General features: G+C 40.7%; 1 protein-coding gene across 5 annotated transcripts in view; it reads left to right on the top strand.

Moving 5' to 3' along the window:
• Positions 1-10,253: 10,253 nt before the first annotated feature.
• sobpa (sine oculis binding protein homolog (Drosophila) a) overlaps positions 10,254-26,401 on the top strand; it is a 306,669-nt gene continuing 290,521 nt past the window's right edge. For 4 of the 5 annotated variants that reach the window (XM_048597018.1, XM_048597021.1, XM_048597019.1 and 1 more), the window contains exon 1: positions 10,254-10,762. In XM_048597018.1, coding sequence (XP_048452975.1) covers positions 10,667-10,762 — 96 coding nt within the window. In that variant the 5' untranslated portion in view covers positions 10,254-10,666. Of the gene's footprint in view, positions 10,763-13,059; positions 13,170-26,401 lie in introns of those variants that run through there. The other variant, XM_048597020.1, reaches the window with a different exon arrangement.

Below are 26,401 nucleotides of genomic sequence, written 5' to 3'. Positions count from 1 at the left end.
AATAGCCGTGTTGGGGCCAAGGAAGTTCAGGAGGCCCATCCACACTGGAAAAGCCATGTCAGGGCTAGGTCAGGTCCACACTGGAGGATCCACATAGTCACCAAGAATAGGCTAAGCTATATCTGTGTTGGAGTAAACCTGCCGGGGCAGAGGGGGAAATTCCACTTTGAGGACTTTTCTCATCGAGCAGTCTTCACCAGGCAGATGGAAGACAGACCCACAAGGAGAAGAGAAAGGCCAAGGGAAGAGTTCCTCAACACCTCAGCGAGAGAACAGGATGCTGTTTGCGAACATACTTTGGCCAGGGAAAAGAATGGAGCTGCTGGTAAGGAAATGGAGCTTGGAGTGGGAATTAAAAACAATGGCTTCAGTCTTCCCAATATCTAAGTGGAAGAAATGTCTGTTCATCCAGTAATGATTATTGAAAAGCAGTCTTATAATTTAGCTACAGTGGACGGGCTGAGTGCGTTAGAACTGGGAGGTGCTAATGTTGTGATGATACTATGGCATTAAGAGTGGTAAGTTGTCCTGGTTATTTTATGGAGAAGTTGCGACAGAGGTGCTGAGCGGGCTGTTCCAAGCCAATAAAGTAAACAGCTTATGGGGCCTTGTTTTTCTTAAAATTGGAACAATAGAAGCAGCATGAAGGGGTGGAGTTAAGCTCCCACAGAATGAGGACTTTAGTTTAACTTTCAGTAACCATTGGTATTTGGGAGCTGCCATACATCTCTCCCTGCAAAAGCAAAATGCTTGAGTTCTCTGTCTCTCTCTTTCTGTTGATGTTCCTTCCTCCTGGACTGGAGAATTGCATGTGAGACAATCTATTATACTGAATTTTCCTTTGCTAAGGGTGTGTTTATGGGATGTTACTATATTGTAACAGTTGCTGTTTAGTAGTTATAGAATCTATAATTCTGTCTAGTTTTGCAACAGACTGATGTTAGTCAAATTCTTCTTTCTTTTGTTTGTATTTTTGTATTTGTATTTTAACAATAGTATAAGAATAAAGTGCGTTTTGCTTCAAGCTTGGTAGTTTGACCAATTAAATTGCACCTGGAACAGAATCCCTTACACTTGCCTTTAAAAATAAGAAAATGTTAGGGTCCAGGCTATCTTCTTAATATATTTTGAAAGAGTTTAGTCTGGTTCTTAACAATGTATGTGTAAAAAAAAAAGTATGGCTTTTGATAATGTGGCCAGGAGACAGCACATCAAAAATAAGAGGCGGTCCAAGGATTGATCCTTAGGGAACACCAGAAGTAATGATGCAGGAACTGGAAGATAAGCCATTGCAAGTGATTCTTTGAATAGATAGATACTTTGATAGATAGATAGACAGATGACAAACAATGATTAACAGAATTAAGATTTGACAGGCCCATTCAAAAGCCTGATTACGGCAGTGAAGAAGCTGTTCATAAATCTGTTCAGTGATGAAAGATAGTATGACAGGAGTGGGAAAGATTTTGATGATGTTGGTTGCCTTCCCAAGGCAGTGACTTCATTGAGGTGAACTGAAAAATAGAGTGGGCAGAAGGTTAGATGTGCATCATTTCATTTGGACTGGTGAAGTTCATCACCCAGGTTAAAGCAATGTTTTAAACGGTGTTGGAAATTAGTTGGTGCGTACAGTGCTAGATATGAAAGCAAGGTGCATTTCTAGATCACTGGAGCATAAACAGAAGTGCAAGGGAGGAGATTTACATGCAGAAATATTTTTCTGAAGAAGGGTCCCAACCCGAAACGTCAACTTTCTTGCTCCTCTGATGCTGCCTGGCGTGTTGTGTTCCTCCAGCTCCACACTGTGTTATCTCTGACTCCAGAATCTGTAGTTCTTACTATCTCTGGATGGAAAATCAAACTTTTTTTCTCAACATTGATAATTTAATTTTTCTATCCTCATCATTCATACCAACTCAGTTGACATTGCCCCCATTGTTCAGGGGGAGGGAAGGTTCCACACACAGGGGCAGTGGAAAATTCAGGAATGAGAAGAGCAGAGAATCACTTCTGAAATCATAAATATAAGTGCCAAAATGGTGTAAATGACCTAATGCAGTTGAAAGAGAAAGTTCGTATCTGAACCAATAAATGCAGAGAACAAACATAAGAATTGGAAAAGGCCATTTGGTCATTGAGCTTTCAATTACACTACGGTAGTTCTACACCTCAACTTCATTTATCAATGTCTTCATTGTCACTGGGTCAAATGATTTTCTTACATTACAATGTCTGGAAGTACCTTCATCACACAGGTTGTAGTGGGAAGAATATGGTCCATCAAAGGCAACTATGAACAGACAATAAATACTAACTTTGCTGGTTTTGTCCACATACTGAGAAATATTTCAATTAAATAACTCATCAATCTTCTATACTTATGTGAATATAAAGAAATTTCACACAACCTGCCATCTAATTTAACCCTTTATCACCACAACAATCCTCTGGCCCGACCATCATTTTTTCTCTTTAAGATGTGGGCATTTGCTGCACATTCCTATTTGCCCTTGAACTGAGAGGTTTGCTGGGCTATTTCAGACGGCAGTTAAGAGTGAACCACATTGTTGTGGGTCACAAGTAGGCCAGACCTAAGGATGGCAGATTTCCTTCCCTAAAGGGCATTCAGGAACCAGATGGGTCTTTATGACAATTTATAACAACTTCATGGTGATCAGTACTGTAAATAACTTTAAATTCAAGATCTTATTACTATAATTTACATTGAATGCCATTGTGTGATGTGAACTGTTATCCTCAGCTTGAGTCTCTGAATTACTAGTCAAGTGACATTATCACGATGCCAGCATCAATCTGGTAACTTTGTGCTACACCCCCTTCAATGTCAAGGTGCATTGTTCAGAAATGGATGCAATACTGTTGTTGGAGTTTGACTCAGACAAGATAAAGGGATAGCCTTGCCCAAATAATTTTGAAGGAAGTATTATCAAACTGAACCATGAATCAGCAGGAGAAATATAGAAAGATGATAGAAGGGGTGTAAATCATATACTGAGAAAAAGGAGAGTATATTGAAGATTGAACACCTTTAGATAAAATAGGTGAAACTTTGTAAAAGGAACATACAGTAAAATAATAAAAATGGTGAAAAACAAATCTGAAGAATGCATATGAAAGCTGCAGAAATAGAGTAGAAAACAAAGATTTGATTTGTTTTATTGTCTCATGCACCTAAGTACAGTGAAAAGTTTTGTTTATGAGCAGTACAGGCAGTTCAAAATAGGCAAGGACATACAAATCATGGGGTGATAAAGAAGCTTTAGACAGAGGCATACAGGTTATATCACACACGGCTTGTGCTCGGCAAGATCAACGTTAGCAAGATCAGCATTATTTGAAGTTACAGAGTCCATTCATCAGCCTAATAGTGGCAGGGGAAAAGCTGTTCTTGAAGCTGCTGGCGCGTGTGTTCAAGCAATTCTGTATTTACTGCCTGATGGAAGAGGTTGTAGGAGAGCATTACCGGGATGGGATGGGTCTTTGATGACATTGGCAGCTTTTCTGCAGCAAAAAGACATGTAAAATGGAGTCCATGATGGAAGGTTGACTTCCGTGATGGTCCAGGCTGTGCGCACCACCTTCTGTAGTATCTTACAGTCCTGGGCAGAACCGTTGCCGTACCAGGCCGTTATGCACCCGGACAGCTGGCTTTCAATGGTGCATCTGTAGAAGTTGGTGAGGGACCTTATGGACGTGCCAAATTTCCTGAGCTGCCTGAGGAAGAACAGGCATTGTTGTGCCTTCTTGACCGTCATATCTATTTGAGAAGTACAGGACAAATTGTCAATTATCATTACTTCTAGGAACTTGACGCTCCCAACCCTCTCAATCTCAACTCCGTTGGTATAGATGGGGGTGTGTTCTCCCCCGTTCTTTCTGAAGTTCTTTAGGTTTGCTGAGGTTTTAATAATTGCACCACGTCACCAAGCCCTTTATCTCCTTTCTGTATTCTGGTTTGTCGTTGTTTGATATCTGTTCTAACACAGTGGTGTCGTCATCTAACTTGTAGATGGCGTTCATTCGGAATTTGGCAACACAGTTGTGGGTGTACAGGGAGTACAGTAGGGGGCTGATACGCATCCTTGGGGGGCTCCAGTGTTGTTATCATGGAGGATGTGAGGTGAGATAAGAGGAAAAGATTGGCAAAAATGTAACAAGCAATAAAAATGCATTTAATAGACACGTTTATTGTAAGAAGATAAAGGTTTGGGTAGCATACTAATAATGGCCAACTTGCTAAATGGACAGGCCTTCTACTGTTGGCTGGGGTTAGCTGACCCTCGTGTTCAGCTAACTGCTGAGCTGATGGTTAAGATCATCCCTTGAATGTCATGGTTCTGTTCTGTTGCCCATCGATCTTACATGTTGGAACTTTAATTTTGCATCAGCACTGTACTCTCAGCTATGGTCTCCCTTGAAATGATCATACTGTGAGGCAAATAAAATTGGGCACTTCACACAATTATGAATGTGAATCAGTGGCAAAGCATTTAGCGTACAGAATTCTTTTTCTGGCACTCAACAATAAATAAACATATAGTGTTAAAAAGTTTAAAATCCTAATTAAAAGTAAAAATAAGATAAATAGCCATAACATTCTTGTGTTATAGTGAGAGATAACTGGCAGGACAGTGGAACTATTGTCCAAGCTCAATGTTATTTTAAGGTGATAGCAAAAGATGTTGAATGGAAATCAAGTGCTGCAATGCACTAATAAGACCACAGTTGGATTACTACAGCTGATTTTTGAGTCTCTTTTTACAGAATAGTATGCAATGAGTACAGCAAAAGCAACTAGAATGGTTTTATGGCTCAGATCCAAGTGCAACCAGCACAGACTGAGGAAGCTCAGATTATTCTCCTTAAAGCAAAGAAGGTTAAATGGCGATATGACATGCACATTTCAAATTTTGAATGAAGCTGATGAGAAAAAGGTGAAAAAGATTTTTCACAATGATAATGATCACTGATCAAGAAGGGAGTGTTGCACAACAAAATGCAAAAGAAAACATCTCACAAAGAATTTAAAATGAAGTATTTTCCCAAAGGATAACCCAAAGATGTATGGAGTGAATTACCTTAGAAATAGAATAAGGCAGAATTAGTGTGAGCAAAGTACTTCCAGATATATGTCCAACAACATCTAGACTTAACACTTCATAGTTATTCTGAGGGCCTGCTCCACAGATTTTGTAAGGTATTTTAGTAGAGCAGTATCCGTGTGTACCAATTGTGATACATGGAGCAGATAGAGACTGTCATTTATCCACCTGGGAGCTTTGTATCAACTATTTTCATAAAAACAAGTTGGAAACCATTATTACTGGAAATATTTATAACTATCATCACTATGTTTTATTGTTATATTAAGAAAAATTTGGAAATGAAACCAATGAGTTCAGGTGACATCAGTCAACAAGTTTGCATGGAACAAATCCATTACCATTATCGAGTGTTTTGCAACAAAACAGGAGTATTGCCTTGTTGGATGTGCCATTTTCCAATGAGATGTTCAACCAACTGTCCATTCAGGAGGATGTAAACTATCTTTTAGCGATATTCAAAGAAGAGAAGTGGAATTCTGTCAGTGTCCTGGCCAACAAGTAACCTTTGACCAAAATCACCACATAGATTAACCAGTTATTTGTTTCAGTTGCTGATTGTAATATCTGCCTTAGGCAAATTGGCAGTCATGTTTGCCTGCATAGTAATACACTTAGAAATGCACTTCAAAAGTAACTAATTGTTAGGTACATTGTCATCACCTGCAAAACACAAAAACAAATTATTTTCTTTTGTTGCTATCAGTAAGATGATCTGCTTCCAGACCAATTGGGAGTATTTTACTTGAATTTTTTTGCTAACCAGCACGGATGAATCAGAGATAATCATTAAGGCTTAGCTATATTCACCTCAATTCACACAACTGGTGACACTCACTGCATTGGGATCTATTTAACATAGAAACATAGAACATAGAACAATACAGCACAGTAGGTCCTTTGGCCCACGATGTTGTACCGACCTATTATCCTACTAAGATCAATCTACCCTGCATACCCTACATTTTACTATCATCCATGTGCCTATCCAAGAGTCGCTTAAAAGTCTCTAAAGTATCTGACTCCACTACCACCGCCGGCAGCGCATTCCACACACCCACCACTCCCTGTGTGAAGAACCTACCTCTGACATCTCCCCTATACCTTCCTCCAATCACCTTAAAATTATGCCCCCTCGTAATAGTCATTTCCACCCTGGGAAAAAGTCTCTGACTATCCACTCTTTCTATGCCTCTCATCATCTTGTAAACCTCTATCAAGTCAACTCTCATTCTTCTTTGCTCCAATGAAAAAAGCCCTAACTCCCTCAACCTTTCCTCATAGGACCTGCCCTCCAGTCCAGGCAGCATCCTACTAAATCTCCTCTGCACCCTCTCTAAAGCTTCCATATCTTTCCTATAATGAGGTGACCAGAACTGAACACAATACTCCAGGTGTGGTCTAACCAGAGTTTTATAGAGCTGCAGCATAACCTCACAGTTCTTAAACTCAATTCCCCTGCCAATGAAAGTCAACACACCATATGCTTTCTTTACAACCCTGTCAACTTGGGTAGCAACTTTGAGGGATCTATGGACATGGACCCCAAGATCCCTCTGTTCCTCCACACTGCCGAGAATCCTGCCATTAACCCGTATTCTGCATTCAAATTCGACCTTCCAAAATGAATCACTTCACACTTTTCTGGGTTGAATTCCATCTGTCACTTCTTTGCCCAGCTCTGCATCCTGTCAATGTCCCATTGCAAACTACAACAGCCCTCCACGCTGTCCACAACTCCACCAACCTTCGTGTCATCAGCAAACTTACTAACCCACCCTTCCACTTCCTCATCCAAGTTATTTATAAAGGTCATAAAGAGCAGAGGTCCCAGAACAGATCCCTGCGGAACACCACTGGTCACTGAGCTCCAGGCTGATTACTTTCCATCTACTATCACCCTCTGTCTTCTATTGGACAGCCAGCTATTTGTATCCAGACAGCCAAATTTCCCTGGATCCCATGCCTCCTTACTTTCTGAATGAGCCTACCATGTGGAATGTTATCGAATGCCTCGCTAAAACCCATATACACCACATCCACTGCTCTACCTTCATCGATGTGTTTTGTCACATCCTCAAAGAAATCAATAAGGCTTGTAAGGCATGACGTGCCCCTCACAAAGCCATGCTGACTATTTCTACCCAAAGCTTTTCCAAATAATCATAAATACTATCTCTCAGAATCCTCTCCAATAATTTGCCCATCACAGAAGAAAGACTGACCGGTCTGTAATTTCCAGGATTATCCCTATTCTCTTTCTTGAACAAGGGAATGACAATCTCCTGGCACTACTCCAGTGGACAGTGAGGATGCAAAGATATTGCCAAAGGGGCAGCAATCTCTTCCCTCGCTTCCTGTAGTAACCTTGGGTATATCCCATCTGGCCCAGGGTACTTATCTATCCTCATCCAGCTCTACACCTTGTTATCTCAGATTCTCCAGCATCTGTAGTTCCTACTATCTCTGAAACAATTTTAACCCCACCAGAGCATTACCTGGATTTCTGGATTAACAGATCATTACAGTGTGTGTCTGCTTCTCTCCTTCTTTTGTTAACCACTCTTTTTTAGAATTTATAACATTTTAGCTATACTTCCTGAAAGCACAGACAGATTTGGAAAAAAAACAAACCTTTAACATGGAAAACATCATAATCAAAATATTTTCCCCACTACTCTTCTTTTAGACTTTGGAAATGTTAGGTCTAGAATATGAAAAGAAATGTCTAACATATCAAAGAAAGAAAAATCCAGGGTCCTGTCTCTAAATAAACATAGAGACATTTCAGTAAAATTTGCGATCTGTGTAGTGTGGACTAGGTTTGAAATGTTGGTAATGTGCCTGATCTTTTGTCCTAGTCAACCATTCATCTACCTCAAATTATGGCCTTCTTTCATTCCTTTGACCACTCTCTGTTTCCATGCTTCTAATTATCCTTTTGTTTCCTTGATGAATCTCAACCTAGTTTACTAAATTGGGAAAAGTAGGATCAACACCATTATATCATTGCATAAATCCCCAAAGCTAAATTGTTTAGGCTAACATCTTTAGAGCTGCTTTTTTATGCTTTATACTTACACCAAAACATTAGCTCTGTATTGTCTTTTTGAATGTTACCATAAGTGTCATTGGAAGCATTGTAAGAATGATAGCAAAATGATTTCTAACGTTGACATCTCAATCTGTTTTATTGAGCTCAGCTATGAGAAAATTCTCCTGCAGTCCTTTGAATTGGACAAACTTTTTTTCTCTTTCACCGCTTCTTCTGCAAGAGATTATGTCTCCTTTTTGTTCCTCTATTTAAAAATTCCCTATCAATAGCGTGTTTATGTTAGTATTGACGATATAAAAGAAGTAATTGATGAACATCCTAATGGGAAGGAAAGGTTCTAGAAAAACAACATATAATTTTTGTTATGATAATCAGGACTGCTACTCAGGTGAGGTCGGCAATTTAGCTCATCCTAGTTCTGCAATTCAGAAACACCCAGCAGTCACCCAATCCACATGATTTGTTTTTATGTGCCTCTACTTTATTTTATTGAACACCCTGTGTGTGAAGAAGAACTTCTAAACTTACATTTATTAATTTGAACATGTAATCAATAAATTTTCTATTTAATTTTCAGTCGCCCATAACCTCCACTATCTTCTATAGCTCTATAAGATGCCTCCTTTCAATATTATAAACACCCCCAATCCTCCATCATTTCCAAAAACACCGATTGCGTTAAGCACCTTTTCTGCAGTATCAGAACATGTCCCCTGTGCCCTGATAACCGGAATGGGACAGCGGATTAAAGGTGTGATCCGATCAGACCATTGCACACTTTGCGCGTAACCTCTAGTGATTTGAATCTGATTCGCGATTCTGACTCCTATTTTGAGTAAATAATTTAACGTTCTATTGATTTTGTTAACTGCTGTTGCGCAGTTTTCTTTTGGGACGCCAAATGTGTACAGGTATTCGCTCTTATATTTCAGTATAATTGGTATCATCACGTCATGGATTTATCACACAGCGGAAGAGAATTTTGCCAAAAAAACTTTTCTTACAAAGAGTACTCTTTAAGGTTTCAAAGTTAGCTAAGAAACTGGATGTAAGTGAGACAATATTTCATTATTTACAGAGTTGAGTCTAGTTAGAAGACTTCCCTGATCAGGATGGCTTTATGATTGTCCCTATCGGCTGATGTTACCTGTACAGGTGTATTTCGTTGCTTGTGGCTGCTTTATTTTAAATACAGACATATCAGTTAGAGCACTCCAAATCATCAGATTGCCTGAACATTTTCATAGCATCGATGTTAAAGGGTATTATTTCCACGAAAATTATTCGGCAAACGGCTTTTGTATCGTAAAGCATTCCCCAGAATGAGCCCCTTAGCTGAGTGTTGACCACTGCTGTTGTCATCTCAATGTTCGCAAATCAGAACAAAAAGGGATAGCAGTTGTCTGTAGTATGAAGGCGGCACCTTTCTAATACAAAACCGCACCACAACTGGCGGGGCATGCGTGAAATTGTAAGCGAAATAACACCTTGTAAAGGTGCGACTCACAAACCATCAACTGGCCCTTCAAACTGTCGAAAGTACAAATCCCGGACTGAGTTTAATCCAGCAGCACTGCTCAATGCACAGAGTCGCCTGTTAAAGCCCACACACTCCCCATCCCGACATCATCCTTAATGGGCCATTCAAATGTTTAAAATAAGAAGCAAAAAAGATATACTGTACTAGATCAACATGATCCCTTTAAGACGGCGACCGGAACGGGAGCAGCGCTGGGACGTGATTTGCATCCTCGGTTAAAGTTATCCCGAAGACAAAAGGAAGCCGAGTGTCGCGATTATGTGTGTTTGTGTGGGGAAGGGATTATGAATGAGCGGAAAGAGGGCCACAGTCACCTCAGGAACATGGCGTTGCTTTGCTGCTGTCAAACTGTGTTGGAGGGGGGCGGAGAGGGGGGGAGAGAGAGAGAGAGGGAGGAGACTCCTCCCCTGCCCTGCCCTCTCTCCTCTCCCTTCCCTCCCTCTCTCTGGATCTGTCTGTCTCTCTCTGTGAATGTGTGTGTGTGTGTCATCCCATTGCAAAAAGTGGGCTGTCCGCAAATCCGTGGCGTCTCACCGCCCGCTCGGCTGCAAACTCCGAGAGAGAGAGAGGGAGGGGGCGAGGAATAGATAGATAGAAGGGTAGGGGGTGGGAGGATATAGAAGATGGCTGACTCGGCTGTCCAGATGCAGTCCTCTCTGGTGTTAACAGGCACATCTCCACTGCCGCTCTCCTCACCTCAACAATGACAGCCGACCATTGAGGGAGGGAGAGAGGGAGGGAGGGGGTGAAGAGAGAGAGAGGTGGAGGAAAAATATATTCCTCATATTAACAAAAAAAAATCCAACACACGGGCTAAAGTCGCCGGCGTCACATTTCGGTGGGAGAGAAGGTTTTGTGACAGCTCGGGGTGGAGGAGGGAGGTTGAGTGGATTCTCCCTCCCTCCTCTCTCTCTCTCTCACACACACACACACACACACACATAAACCATGGCAGAGATGGAGAAGGAGGGCAGACCGCCGGAAAACAAGAGAAGCAGAAAGCCGGCTCACCCCGTCAAGAGGGAAATAAACGAGGAGATGAAGGTACGGCTTCCTGTCACTGCTTTCAACCGGGGGCTCAGTCTGAACCAATTGCTCCGCGTCCCATCTGTCTGGCTTTTCTTGTTGTCGTTGTTGTTGATGTTTTGTCTCCAGTGTTTTAACAATAATAATAAAGGTGGGACGTCTAGGGGCATTCAAACAGCCGTGGTATGTTTTTGTACCAAAAAAAATCTTTTAAAAATCAAAGCTGAAATGCTCTCAGAGGTTTATGCGTCTCTTGCTTCCTCCCCCGTTCCCCATTTAACGATAACACGTCGAATCCATATAACGTATTGTAACAATAATTTAAAAAGAAGCAGGTCTGATTTGCAGATTTGGTGATCCAGTGATGCTGGCTGGAGTTAATGAGTAGGCATCTTACTGCATTTATAGCGGTTTGGTGCTGTCTTTATATCAGTCAGGGGCAGATCTGTAATTAAATTGTCAAAGTGAAATGAGGAGGCTGCGACTACAGTACCCGGACTCTGTGAAGATACCGACCAAACCTTAATTTTAATCATTAAATATCTCAGCTACCCCCACCCCCCCAACTCTTCGACTGGTTTCCCGTTAATAATATGCGGGCTCGTCGAAAGACAGCTGTCACCTCCCCTCACCGTTACATTCACTATTTTATTCTAGTTAAAGAAAGATTTCTCGCCTCCTCCTTCCTCCGCTCCTCCTCCCCCGGCTAATTCAACAGTATTTCCTACAAAATGAGTTGCCTCCTGTCAGTGCCCAGATGTTTGGAGGTAGGGACTAGGCATGTGTTTGAGGAGGTGTACTCCAGATGTGTGTGTTGGACTCATTGTTCCATTGATCATTTATACTGTTTCTTTAAATCCTTGAATATGTGAAACGTATCTTGACATATAAAGTATTAGTGCCATTATATTCAATTTTCTTTTTGAAACAGCAAAGGGAACAATGCTTCAGTGCAAATATTTTATGGGTGGTCGGAAATTCTGATGGACTGAAGCCTGTTACCTACCCATTGATCATCTCTAAGTTTAGTTTTTGTATTGTCCTTGTATCTCCATTTCCCAAACGCCTTGATTGATGGACTGCAACAAGGCACTTGATCAAGTACCTTGATGACTTGTTTTATTTGTAAAACTGTTATTTTCCCCATTGGTACTCTTGTTAAATTATGTTAACAAATTATTTCAGCTTGCTTTAGTTTATTGAACAATTACAAGTGCTAGAACGAGTACTTCGTCTTCATGCAGACGTGCGATGAGATTCATCAGAAAAAGTTTATATTATTCATCATATTTGTTAATCGCTTTATTTGCTAATCTATTTGAAATCTAAATGTGATATTGTATAGCCTGGCTTGCTGTTCTGTTAGAAAATCTTGTGCATTACATTCCATTGAATAGTTGCGCCACTGAGAGGAGGTGTTGAAATTTGGAAAATAATTTTTAAAAAATCAGGCTCTTTATTGTGCGAATATTTAGAATTTAGGATTACAAATTAACTAATTTTGATAAAAACATGTTGCTGTGAAATTTTATCCTGGTGGGTATAAAGGCTGACTGTGCGGGATGGTTGCTAGATTCTCTGGGATTGTTTTGTTTACTTTGGCTGCAGCAAGACTCAGCGGTTTGTGAGATAGTCATTCCTCTATAACAGATGTTTGTCTGAACTGCAGAGGAAGAAACAAAAACAACATTGTGTGAAGTGTTTGGGGGGGGCGGTTGTGAATGGGGAGGGTAGGAGTTGAAAGGGTGGGGGCAAAACTGCGTAAGCTGAACTAGTGTGCCTGTAGCTTGGCATTTTCACTTTTGTAAGTGTGATCCAGGATAAAACTTGTTTGGGGTGGAGATAAATTCTTGTTTTGTAAAGAAGTCTCACTTTTCTAGCTTCATGATAAGCTCCATTCCGTCTAAATAGTGTCTTTGCACACAGAGCGTTCTCATCCGCTTTTTAATGAAGATAGATGCCATAAGTCACTGCCTTTGCTAACTGTATTTTTCGTAAAGTGGCTATGCAATTTAAAGTCAGGAACTGTTTATTAGTTTAAGGTCAAAAATCATTTAAGTTTAACTATTGTACCTCTCTTAAAGTGTTGAAATTCTGACAGAAAATATACTTCAAATGTTATCTTTATCTGTGACTGAAATATTCCTGAATTATATAATTAAAAGTGAGCTCGTTGGATTCTCGTTAAATTTTAAGAACACAATGTACCCTTGTGTGGATTCATATCTGAAAAACTAGAAGAAAGTCTCAGTGTGTTTCTTTCATTTGACTGACTTTCATCTGGATCAGTGTAAAATAACCGTGGAAAGTAATCAGGGTAAACTAAAAAGAAAGGAATGCATACAGCAATAGGCAGTCGACTTTAGCCTAAGCTGTAAAAACTGTAACACGAGCAGGCAAAGCAGATCAGCTTTCAAGCTTTAAGGTAAGAGAAAATGAAAGAGATGTGGTAGTGGCGCTGGGGGCGGTGGTTTGGGGGGGTGGGGGGGCAAAGGGCGCAGCGAGCGGGGGGGGGGGGTTAGAGCAAAGGAATGAGAAAGTCCATTTGGGAAGAGGAGGAGGAGGGGCCCCTCGGGGTAACTTGGCTCAGGATTAGGGAATTTTATCATAGTGTACAGTGACCTACTCAAGTTACAGCCGGCAAGGGATCAAATTGCTTCCCTTGCGAGCAGAAATACAGAGGAATTAGTGCGATTTTTGTCCTCCCTCCTAGATTAAGAAAACGATCATTGGTATGAGTTGTTACATAATGTTTATGCATTTGCTGTGAAGCTGCAATGAATGAACCTTGACTGTTGTATAGTTTGTTTGCAGGGAGAGGGAGTGGGTAATGGAATATACATGTTTAGCTGGTCTTAAAGTTAAGATATATATGAGAATATACGATCCGATTATCATAACTTTGCATTACTCTATTGACATAGTTCCTGAGTTGAAGTGCTTAAGAAAATACTTTGCTGCAAGTTTAAATAATAATCTGCATTTGAATAAAGATATTAGTAACTGGGTATAACTGAAAGTCACTGGCCTTAAACATTATATAGTGAATTGTCTTTTTGACTGGATTTTTAAAAAACTAACATTAGTTCTGGTTGAGTTATTTGATATTACTATTTTCTGTTTATGAAATTGATTTGGTGGTGAATGGTACAGCTACTGTTATCATCTAAAACAGTGAAATAAGGCTAGAATGAGAATCAGAGCTTCAGATGTTGTAGAATGCATCTGTATCTTTGAACCTGTGTTTTTGTTACAGATTTGGTAATGGTATATTCAGTACTTAGAGGGAAAACAGTCTGGTATTCAGTTATCCCTTAATTGAAATGCTTGGATTACATAGTGAAACAGATATGCTCTTTTTTGAGGGAGGTGGGGGAAGGGGAAGTTTCTTGTCATATCCCCATTTCTGCCACCTATCCCCTTGAAACCGGTAGTGAAGCCATCTGAGTCTCAGACCTCTTTTAATACTGCTTCCCAATCAGTTAATAGGAAGTATCATTCTGTATAGCCAGGGAAAGGTGAGCATATATCTGTTTTTTATTCAAACAATTCTCTAAAGACGGGTTACTGATACCCTGTTTAACATAAGGGCAACAACACCTGCCTACCTGGTCAGATTTGCTTGAAGAGGTTGGAGCATGATCTCAGATTGTGCTTCTTTTGTTTGGAAGACCATGACCAGCATTCAAACCTCAGTCACACCATTGACAAATCTTCATGTGTCAATGATATTTGATTATATTTTACAGGGTGGAACAGTGAAGCCAATGGTGTATACGTATGATCCTGACATAAACAGACCCTACAAATTCAAATATCCTAGAATGTTAACTTTGATTGTTTTAAGCTTTTGGTATAAACAACTTCAACAAATATGTGAGGGATCGTATTTCCACGCTGTGAATTTAAATACATCAGAATGTTTCAGTGCCACAATCAACTTATTAAATGGAATACAATGAATTAACAAACTAAAAATTCTTCATGTCCCTGTGTGGCATTTCTGTTCTAATAGCAAAAGGAAATTCCAAAGGCAGAAGTGACTTGTTCTGATGATGTCATTAGTTAATATACCATGAAAGCTTCTACTTTGGATTTCTAACACATATTGACTTAATGTCTTTAACCAGCACACTGCCCTGCACTTCTCTTTGGTACGTCCTGTACACAAAAACCAGAACAAATCCAACCCAGCCAAATACTGCCCCTTCAATCAACTTTTTATCATCAATAAAATAAAGGAAAGTGTCATCAACAGTGCTCTCAGGCAGCACTGGTTTGGCATTAACTTGCTCATTGACGCTCAGTGTGGCTTCTGCCAGGGCCACTAGGCTCCTAACTTCATTACAACCTTGGTCCAAACATAGACAAAAGAGCTGAACTCCAGAGGTGAGGTGAGAGTGACTGCCCCTGACATCAAGGCTGTATTTGGTCGAGTGTGGCATCAAGGACCCTGACCAAAACTAGCGTCAATGAGAATCAAAGGGAGGGCTCTCTGCTGGTTGGAGTCATACCTGGAACAAAGAAAGATGGATGTGGTTGTTGGAGGTCAGCCATCTCAGCCCATGGACATCTCTGCAGGAGTTCCTCAGGGTAGCATCCTAGACCCAACCCTAGCCCTTCAGCTGTTTCATCAATGACCTTCCCACCATCATAAGGTCAGAAGTGGGGATATTTGCTGATGATTGCACAATGTTCAGCACCATTTGCGACTCCTCAGATACTGAAGCAGTCTGTATCCAACTGCAGCATGTCCTGAGCCATATCCAGGTTTGGACAGACAAGTGGCATGCAGCATTCTCATCACACAGTGCTAGGCAATGACCGTCTTCAACAAGAGAAAATCAAGTCACTACTGTTTGGCAGTCAATGGCATTAACATCACTGAATCCTGTGGTATCAATATTCTGCGATTACTATTGACCAGAAAGTGACTGGACTATCAATATAAATACTGTGTTTGCAAAAGCATGTCAGAGGCTAGGAATCCTGCAACAAGTAACTCACCTCCTGTCTGCCTAAAGTCTGTCTATCACCTCTAAGGCTCAAGTGAGGAGTATGATGGAGTACTCCCCACTTACCTAAATAAGTGCAGTTCCAATCAGAGTCAAAAAGCTTGACACCATCCAGGACAAATCAATCCTCTTGATTATCATCACATCAACAAACATTCACTCTTTTCACTACCAATACACAGTAGCAGTAATGTACACCATCTAAAATGCACTCAGAAATTCACAAAGCGTTCTTAGACGTCACTTTCCAAACCCAAACCCACTACCATCCAGAAGGACAAGGACAGCAGATAAATGGGAGGACCGCCACCTGCAAGTTCCCCTCCAAAGTACTGACCATCGTGACTTGAAAATGCATTCCTGTTTTTTCATTGTCACTGGATCAAAATCCTGGAACTCTCTGCCAACAGCATTGTGGGTGTATCTACACCAAATGGACTATGGTGGTTCAAAATGGAATATAAGCTCTCAAAATGTGAGGCTGTGCACTTTGGCAGAAAGAATAGAGGAGATGAATGTTATTTAAATGGAAAAACATTGCTGAATGCCACAAAACACAGGGAGTTGAGTGTCCTCATCCATGAATTGCAAGAAAAACTAGCATCCAAGTTCAGCAGGTAATAGAGAAGGCAAATGGAATGTTGCCCTTTATTTCAAAGAGAATGGAGCACAGAAGTAGTGTGGTTTTGCACAAACTGTATAAGGCATTAGTCAGACCACAGCTGGAATACTGTGAACAGTTTTGGACCCCTTATCTCAAAAATGACATACTGCCATTTGAGACAGTCCAAAGAAGGTTCACTAGGCTGATAACCGGTGTGGAAGTACTGTGCTATTAGGAGAGGTTGAGCCGTTCAGGCATGTACTCCTTGGAACTTAGAAGAATGTGAGTTAACATTATTATAACAGACAAAATTCTGAGGTGGCTTAACAGGGGGGATGCGGAAAAGTTGTTTCCACTTGTTCAAGAGTCTAGGACCAGACAGGCATAATCTCAGTATAAGGGGTCATTTATGACTGAGATGAGGAGGAATTACTTCTCTGAAGGCAGTGAATCATTGGAATTCTTCACCACAGAGGGCGGTTGAGGCAGGCCATTAAGTATTTTCAAGACTGAGGTAGGGGTCAGTTTAGCTCAGTTGGCTTGACAGTTGGTTTGCGAAGCAGTATGATGTTGTGAGTTCAATTCCTGCACCAGTTGAGGTTACCATGAAGCACTCTCCTTTTCAACCTCTCCCCTTGCCTGAGGTGTGATGGCCCTCAGGTTAAATCACCACCAGTTGCCTCTCTCTAATGAAAGAGTAACCCTGTGGTCTGGTAAGACATTGGCAGCCTGACTTGATTCAACACTGATACAGACATTTTTAATCAGTAAAGGAATGAAGGGTTATGAAATAAAGGGAGGAGTGTGGAGTTGAGAATTAGCTGTGATCACATTGGTGAAGTAGACTCGATGGGCTGAATGGCCTACTTCTGTTCATATGTTTCATGGTCTTAAGTGGACAGCTCATTACCACCATTTCAAAAGCAACCAGGGACTGAGCAATAAATGCATGAATCCATGAATGAATTAAGAAAACAAGCGTTACTGTTGGCCTCAGCAAAGCTGGAAAGCAAGAGGGAACTTCAGCCTAAGTGCTGCCATTCTTGATTGTTAGCCAGTACATTGAGTATCTAAGAACAAGCAAACTACCGTGCCCTAAAATAAAGCCAGAACTACAACTGTTGAAAACTATTTGACAACTTGAAATCTACTAAGGTAAACAATGAAGGATAAAAAACCGCCGAGGGCAAGAAGAGGACAAAGAGAGGCTCAAAATCACAACCTCTCAAAACCACGCAAATCCTCAGCATGAGATTCCTCAATGCCAGGTTATCAGTCACTAATCAACTGTCCACCTGAAGACTTAACTCATGGTAAAAAACATAAACCTGTTTAAAAGGGCAAGTGATGGTTGTGGCATGCATTGCAGGGGACAACATGTCATGTTTTAATCCATGTTTGTTGTCCTATTCTGACTGATGTGGCTCATTTCAATCATTGATTGTCATCAATTAATACTATTGTGGTTGAGATTGCATTGGTGGTTCACTGTTAGAGTTCTTGCCTCAAGGGCTGTTCTGTTATAGTGTTAGTGTCCTTGTCTCTGAGTCAGGAGGCCCAGTTTGAAGTCTCACCTGCCCCAGAGATGGGCAATAACATCTCTGACCAGGTTGATTAGATAGCATCAGATGCAGCAGTGTTCTCTGATTTAGTGATCATCCAAGCAGCTGTTCGTTCCTGAAATTAGTTTTCAGGACTCTTGTGGCATAGTGGTAGCGTCCCTAACTCTGAACCAGGAAGCCCAGGTTCAAGTCCCTTGTGTTCCAGTGATGCACAATAACATCACTGAACAGGTTGATTAGAAAATATCTATAATGGTTCATTAAGATGAGCAGTACCTTATGGTTGCATTTGTGTATTCTTGAATAGCACTCAATCTTATCTGGCTTCAACAAACACACAGTGAAAATGTAGCTCCATCATGAATTGCCAGGAAAGTAGAGCTGTTCCAAGGTCCTTAGAGGAATCTGATGTTGAATTTCTGAAGAAGGGTTTCGACCCGAAATGTCACTTTCCTGCTCCACTGATGCTGCCTGGCCTGCTGTGTTCCTCCAGCTCCATGCTTTGTTATTTTAGATCTTGAAATGTTCTTTCTCAATCCTCTCTTTTGCCCTGTCTCTATGTTTTGTTTTTTTCTTCTTTCAGTTTTCCAACTGGTCTGATTTAACATGTTGGAACCAAAATTCAAATTTAACTAAATTGCTTTGATATTTTGTTAATAGATTGTATGATACTCTCAGTTCATCATTTCAAATTGCTTTTACAACAAGGAACAGCATTGTAATCATCAATCCTTTATCTAAATGTTACAAGTGCACTCTACCTATGACTCATGTTTGCAAAGAAAAAATCTACATTGGTATTGCAGAATTTTGCAGTTCAACTACGTAGTACTTATTCTTAATTTTCATTGAATTCCTCTAGTTGTTCTTGTTCCATACTTCTGTTTTTCTCTTCACCGTCCAACTAGACTTCTGCATTATTGTTTATCATTGGCCGTCTTGTGAGAGAATGCAAGATAATGCTATGTAGGCTACACAGTCTGAGTACACGGATAGAGTGCAGTGAAAGGGGCTGTGTTAAAATCCCAGGCACGAGATTCCTCAATTTCAGGTTATCAGTCACAAATTAACTATGTACCTGAGGCATCAACTTGTGGCAAAAAACATAAATCTGGTCAAAAGGGCAAATGGACCTTGTGGTGTGCACTACAGGGATGACATGTCATGCTTTAGATACTTCTTAAGCAATTTGTTCAAAAGTGTATTGACCCACCTCTGGAGCAGGTGGGACTTCAATTCAGGCCTCCTGGCTCAGGGATAGGGACACTACTACTGTACCATAATAGCTCTCATGCCATGATTTAGTTGGAGTTTTGTTGCTCTATTCTGACTGATATGGCTACTTTCAGTCACTAATTGTTGAGACCTCCACAAGGGAGACTCTTGACAAATATATAGCCTCAGAATTTGTTGGTTGACAAATGGCAAGTAGATGGCACTTGCTGGTAGTAGTGGGTTAGCCCTCCACCCCACCACCCACTCATTAATATGTATGTATTTTCGCACAGCAATTTAGGCATGGTAATTCATTTCAAATGGATCCTGCTGGTGAGGCCAGTTATGGTCCTGAAATGCCACTCAACTTTGGAGGCCAAGAAAGCAAATGATGAAATTGAAGGTTTCACTCCTACAAGTATCAGATGGATCCCAGGGGATTTTTAAATTTTAAATTGACATTTTTCTTATATTTCCTTAACTTTTCCTCTCTGTAAATCTAATATTTCCCTGTCTCTCTGTATTCCTCTTTTTATATCTCATCTGACTCCAATTCACCATAGATAGTATTATTCTCTCCAGTTTGTCATTATGTGTTTGAGATGCTAGCAAAGTGCACTCATTCAGTGCTGAACCCCAACTGTCCTAAGAGGGTGATTATGAGTTCCATTCTTGAACAGCCTGAGCTCTTGTAGTGATAGTTTCCCAATGATTATGTTCGGGATGGAATCTTATCATCCTGAACCAGCAGCAATGTAACGTGTTGAAGAACTGATGATATATGGCAAATGGAGGGATGTTTTGGAGATGGTGCTCTTCCATTTATCTGATATTTACTGCTCTGTTTCTTCTCATTGATAATAGGAAATGGGTTGGCTTCCTCCTCCTTCCTTGTCTGCCTCTGTTCCAACATGCGTCTGGTCGCTGAGTCTCAAAATGGCTTGAGCCTTGACAGCTCAGGAGTTGCCATAGTGAATGATCAGCAGCTTTCTTCTTCCAGTCAGTGAGGTCAATGCTTCTGTGATTCAGGCCAACCTTGAGCATATCCTTATGTGGTTGAAATAATTTGGGTGGGGGGGTGCAGAGACAAAGCAGCCTAATATATGTACCAGATAATGCAGCCCCACTGCTCTGGTGATAGAGAAGGTGGATGTTGAATTGAGCAGTAGAGATTCCAAACTTATCCCCTGTTGAGGTGTTGTGGGAACACCTGTTCAGGGTACAGTATGCTATCAGACTCCTGATTTGAGCCCTCAGGGTGCTCAAGTCTTCCCCTGTTCTTGGAACCAAGCGGTTAATATTGCTAAAATTAAAGCTTCTGGTCAATGGTAAATGACTCAGCTATTGTGTCTGAAGAAGGGTCCAGACCCGAAACATCAGCTTTCCTGCTCCTCTGATACTGCTTGGCCTGCTGTGTTCATCCAGCTGTACACCTTTTTATCTCAGATTCTCCAGCATTGGCAGTTCCTACTATCTCAGCTATTGTGTCGCTGTTTTAGTTCAGAAACAGGTGATTCAGCTTTTCCATGCAGGAAACAATCTCGATTTGATCGTCAGGTCGCATGGATATTACCTGCTTCTTGTTAGTCCAAACTTAGATTTAAACATGGTAGAATCATTTGTAAAGTGTACTGCTTCTGTCTTAATGATGGACGGCGAGTCACAGAAATAACAGCTGAAGATAGTTGTCCTGAGGATGCTACCTTGAGTTGTTAGGTCAGGACTCTCGTGGCATGTTGATAGTATCCCATCCTTTGAGCCAGGAAGCCTATGTTCAAGTTCCACTTGTTCCAAACGTGTGCAATAGCATCGTTAGAATAGTATCTGTTAGAACTTTTTGCAAAACTCCTATGGTGTAGTGGTAGTGTCCTTACCTCTGAGCCAGGAAACCCAGGTTCAAGTCCTATCTGCTCCAGAGGTATGTAGTAACATCTCTGAATGGGTTGATTAGAAAATATCTGCCTTGAGTTATTCCACCTCAATGATGTGAACTGGAGTGTGGTCCCAGGGCAGTGACGACTGCCCTCTCTGTCCGAGAAGACTCTTAATTGCTGGATTTCGATTGATCTGTATTTTAATTGTGCTTTTTCATACCCTGCTGAGTGTTGCCTTGATGTTGAAGGCAACTACTTTTACCTGTACTCTAGATTCAGCTCTTGTATCTGTGCTGGATCAATGATCTGAATGCTTCTTGAAAAATTTGAACTGCAGGTTGGTAGCAGGCTATTGAAGAATCACTGCCATCAGATGGCTTCTCTGATGACTTTACTAATTGCCAAGAATAAATTTTTATTGATTAAAATTGATTTTATTGATTGGGAGAGGGCTGGTTTAGTGGTAATTGTCTAGGATAGAACAGACACTGACAGTTTCCATATAAATTTCTTTCTGTACAGCTCCGACATATGCAACTTGACTGAAAAGGCGCCTGGTTCTGTGGTGCAGGTATTCAACAGTACAGCTAGGATATTGTCAGGCTGTATAGCCTCTGTTGTGCTCAGGGTGCTTGGCTGCCTCACAATGTCATGTGGGAGGACACAATCAAGAGTGAGCTGAATTACTCTCCCTTTGCCTGAATGAGTCATTGTCTGTGGTCTCATGGAATCGAGGATGACATCTGGCAGGCTGGAAGAATCTTTGGGTGACTGAGTAGCCCAATATTTATACCCACAAGTTTTTCTACAATGGGGCATGTCGTTGGTTGTGGATGTGGGGTTTGTAGTCCCACGTTTGAGTTATCTTCCTTCCTCTGCATCAACGTGGGTTCAAGCCACTGAGTCTCTAAGTGGCTTGCATCTTGATGGATCAGGAGGTTGCAGTGATGAGTGGTCAGCAGCAGCTTTCTTCTCCCAGTCAGTGTGTTAATGCCTCTGTGCTTTTATTCCTTTTTCTTTGACTATCCATTGAGTGTTGGCCAACAGACAGCTGAGATAAGAGAACCTGCCAGGAGACATAGTCGGGGACATCCAGTCACAATAGCCTGTCTTTAGGAGTTGGTTCTTCAGGAGTACAACTTCTATGTTATAGATTCAGCTTCATGGAGGATGCTTGCATCGGTTCAGTGGTCCTTCCACTTTATCCCCAGAATTCGACAGAGGCCCTGCTGGTTGAAGCCCTCAATGATCTTAATGTGACATCAGTCGATGGTTCAGATTTTGCTGCAGGATAGGAGGGTAGTCAATACAACAGCCTTATAGACCAGTTCCAGCAACACTCAAGAAGCCCAATACCATCCAAGGCAAAGTGCCTGCTTGATCTGCAGCCCATCCACCAACTTAAACATTTACTCCCTCCAACACAACCAAATCTCCTTTGTCAGTACCTCCTGAACCAGGGAGCTCTACTATTCAGACAGACAAGGACAACAGATACGTGGGGACACCACTGTAAGTTTCTCTCTAAGTTACATGGTTCCAAAACAGGTTTCTATATTGCTATTGCTTCATAGTTACTTCTATAAATAACTGGAACTCTCTTCATAGTAGCATTGTCAGGGTGACTATATTAAATGAACTGCAACAATATAAGAAGATGGCTCATTACCACTTTCTCAAGATCATTTAAAAATAGGCAATTAATGATTGGCCTTGCCAGCAATACCACTGCCCGATGAAAGCAGAAAATAAATGAATCAAAAGGTAAGAAGAATGGGATTTTTATTGCTGACACACTTGGGTAGTAACCAAGAAATATCAGCCCTTTGGTATTTTTGTCTAAAGAAGACTGCAAGTCCTTCAGCTAAGCTTTTTGCACTGGGCTTCCTAAATGTTGGGGAGGGGGCTGGTATTGATGGTAACTGTGTGCAGTAGTTTCATCAAGTTGGTGCCATGGTACATCTGTGTCTATAATCTCCATCGAGCCTAAGCTGGATTCCTTACTAAAAAGTAGTGGAGACTGAATTGTAGGTGGGAAGGTTGAAGGTGGCAGCTTTTCTCCTGAACGTTTAACAGTAAGTGAGAGTTATTGGACATTAGGGATCCTTTTTATTGGCTTTGTCATCATGAACAGTAGGGACTCAACAACTGGAAAGCATGCTCAGTTGGACATGTTGTTAAATGTGCTACCAGGAGGTTCAGTTATTTCATTCCATGCAGCAATGATCAGTTGCCAAATGTATTTAGGAAAGAAGATGACAAGTTCATTTTTCTTATTTAGGACTATATGTTAATAGACCATCAATGGTGTTCCATCAATATACTCAGGAATGGTGATGGAAGAGTTTGAGACGTTTGCTAATGGATAGATATAATATTGTGATTATGACTGTCAGCCAGTTGCTTAGTCTGGAGAAACTCTGCAGGTCTGGCAGCATCTGTGGAGAGAGAATCAGAGCTAATGTTTCAGGTTCAGTGGACCTTCTTTAATGTTCTGAAGAAGGGTCACTGGGTTCAAAGTGTTAACTCTGCTTCTCTCTCCACAGACACTGCCAGACTTGCTGAGTTTCTCCAGAAATTTCTGTTTTTGTTTATACAACGTTTAAAAGACATTTGAATAAGTACATGAATAGGAAAGGTTTGGAGAGAAATGGGCCAGGAGCAGGCAGGTGGGAATAGTTTAGTTTGGGATTGCACTCAGCACAGACTGGTTAGACCGAAGGGTCTGTTTCCATGCTGTATGGCTGTATGCCTATTTCCAGCATCCACAGTTCTTTGTTTTATTTTATAATATAAGCTTGCTTACTCTGTTGGATGTTAGTAAGGAGGATTCTACAGAATCAACTGAGGTTGTTTTAAATTTGTTCTAGCACAATGGCTGTGCCATTGCTGATAGCTTCAAATAATTATTAAAGTTTTTAGGGGTTAAGAGACCCTTCAGAGGCACGTGTTCTGTGGCTGGGTCACTTCCCCTAAACCATTTGCAATTTGATGGCAAGCCAGCAGTTTTCATGATCAGTTACCATGGTGGCAATTGAACTCATGAACTCGGCTAATCGAATCCATGCTGATACTATAAACACTATACAAGCATACCTGATCTGAAAATTGTAGATGTGAATGATAGACAGACAGAGAGAAGGAAAAAAAGAAAACTTAGTGGAATAATATGCAAACAATACTTAAGAAAGGCAACAGTTGCAGAGGGATAAAAATTGAAAAAAACTATTTTGAAAAGTACAAAGAAAAGCTTAAATGATGCAGAAGAGTATGTATGAAATTGTTAAGTGTATCTGTTATCGATGGTGTCTGTTTTGCAGTGGGCGAGAGATCCACTGAGGTCTTTCCAGAAGGAGGAGGGTAACTTCTTCAAGGTAGGCATCCTTTGAAGAGGCTTCGCAGTGGGGTTAAAATTGTTTCAGAGATAGTAGGAACTGCAGATGCTGGAGAATCTGAGATAACAAGGTGTAGAGCTGGATGAACACAGCAGGCCAAGCAGCATCAGAGGAGCAGGAAAGCTGACGTTTCGGGCCCAGACCTTTCTTCAGAAGACCTCAGTGGATCTCTCTCCCACTGCAACTCTCTCGTAATCTCTTCGGCTATTTTTTTGTCTGAAGAAGGGTCTAGGCCCAAAACGTCAGCTTTCCTGCTCCTCTGATGCTGCTTGGCCTGCTGTGTTCATCCAGCTCTACACCTTGTTATCTTGGTGTCTGTTTTCCCAAGATTTCTTCTTATATATTTATTTATAGATGGTGAAGAACAACTGGTCTTAGCTGACTGTGCTCATTTGTGCACATGGCAAACACCTTAGTAGTTTTTCAGATCAATTCCTTGTTTTCTGATATAGAACATAAACACTGAGATGCACAAATACCAAAAGAGGCCTTCTGCAAAATTTCAGGACCACTAACCAGCAAAAAAGAAACAAATGCAAATGAATCTAAGTCATTTGGGTTTCAGTGTATAGCTGAGACCATAAGTTGGACATCATGTATTAGACATCTGGAAATTTTAAGAAGAACTACCAATTGTCCGACGATACGCAGGCAAAATAGATTAACCGTGGGAAATACAGGGATAAGGTAGGAGGGTGGGATGCCCTTCAAAGTGTCGGTATGGACTTGATGGGCTGAATGGCCTACTTCCACACTGCAGGGATTCTATGTTTCTATGAATTTAAATTCTAATCTTGCGCACTAGCACGCTGGCATTTTGCAGTCTGCAATAAGATAATATATTTCAGGATAATTGCTGCTGCTTTTCTCCATACATCATTGATAAATACTAAACTGAAGAGTGGTTGCCAAAAATATCACACTGAATATGCAAAGGCTGTTAAATTGTGTTATTCATATTATCAGAAAGTCTGTTCAGTGCAACCCAAACACATTGGAGGTTAACAGAAATGGAAAAAATAAATTTATTGATGGGCATTGTTAACTTCAAATAAATACATTGTAGATCCAGACATTCAACTAACCCACTTCACATCCTCTTCTAGCACGTACCAGGCGTGATCCGGACTTCAGATACTCGTCCAGTTATTTCTGTTCCTATTGTCCACTAATTCAACATGTTTAAACACTAAAATTCATTTCATCAACATTTCTCTTCATGAGCATTCAGACTTTGTTGCAGTGATTTAAATGAACCATGGTACAAATGATAAACTGATATTCATTTTAGTAAACCACCAGATGAAATTCAATTCAAGCATGATCCTCATCCAAGTGTTTCTAATTCTGAGGAAATGTGGTAATTATGTGTAATATTAAAGTTTGTAGATTATCTTGTTTTCAGCTGAAACCATCTCTGACCATAATCATTCGGGACTCTCAATCATTTCTTTGATTTCCTTTTCCTGCAATGCCTCAGATACGTTATATTGTGTTATGGTTCAGGACACATGCAGTATGCTGGATGGAAGGTGGAGAGGGGATAAAATATAACTTGTTGTGGGCTACCTCCAAATGTCTGTTTAACATATTCCTTTCAACCAAAATATGGTGAGAATTGACTTTGTAACCAAAAACCCTTAGCTTTCCCATTCTACTTACCTTAATGCACCTTTGATCTCAATTATGTTATTGGAGAAAGGCATTGAATTGGGGTTCAGTGCTCTTAATGCATGGAAGGAAGAACATACCATACGATTCCTTATCTTACAGTCCATGGTACTGTGGAACAGGTCATCTGCTTGGTTTCCGTGTAGAGAACAATGCATACATGCAAAAGAACCTAAAATAGACCCTCTATTTATTGTAAAAATGTGTTAGAATATCATGTGTTGTAATAAAAGATATACTAGGAGAAATTTTAGCTTTTGTTCTTATATTTGCTGTTTGTGAGCAATTTGCTTTTCTTACGTTGAAAATACCATGGTTGGC

This window comes from Rhincodon typus, chromosome 5 (assembly GCF_021869965.1).
Source record: "Rhincodon typus isolate 14 chromosome 5, sRhiTyp1.1, whole genome shotgun sequence".
Classification (NCBI taxonomy): Eukaryota; Metazoa; Chordata; class Chondrichthyes; order Orectolobiformes; family Rhincodontidae; genus Rhincodon; species Rhincodon typus.
Note: the sequence above shows the minus strand (reverse complement) of the source record. Positions and strands in the feature narration are given on the sequence as shown.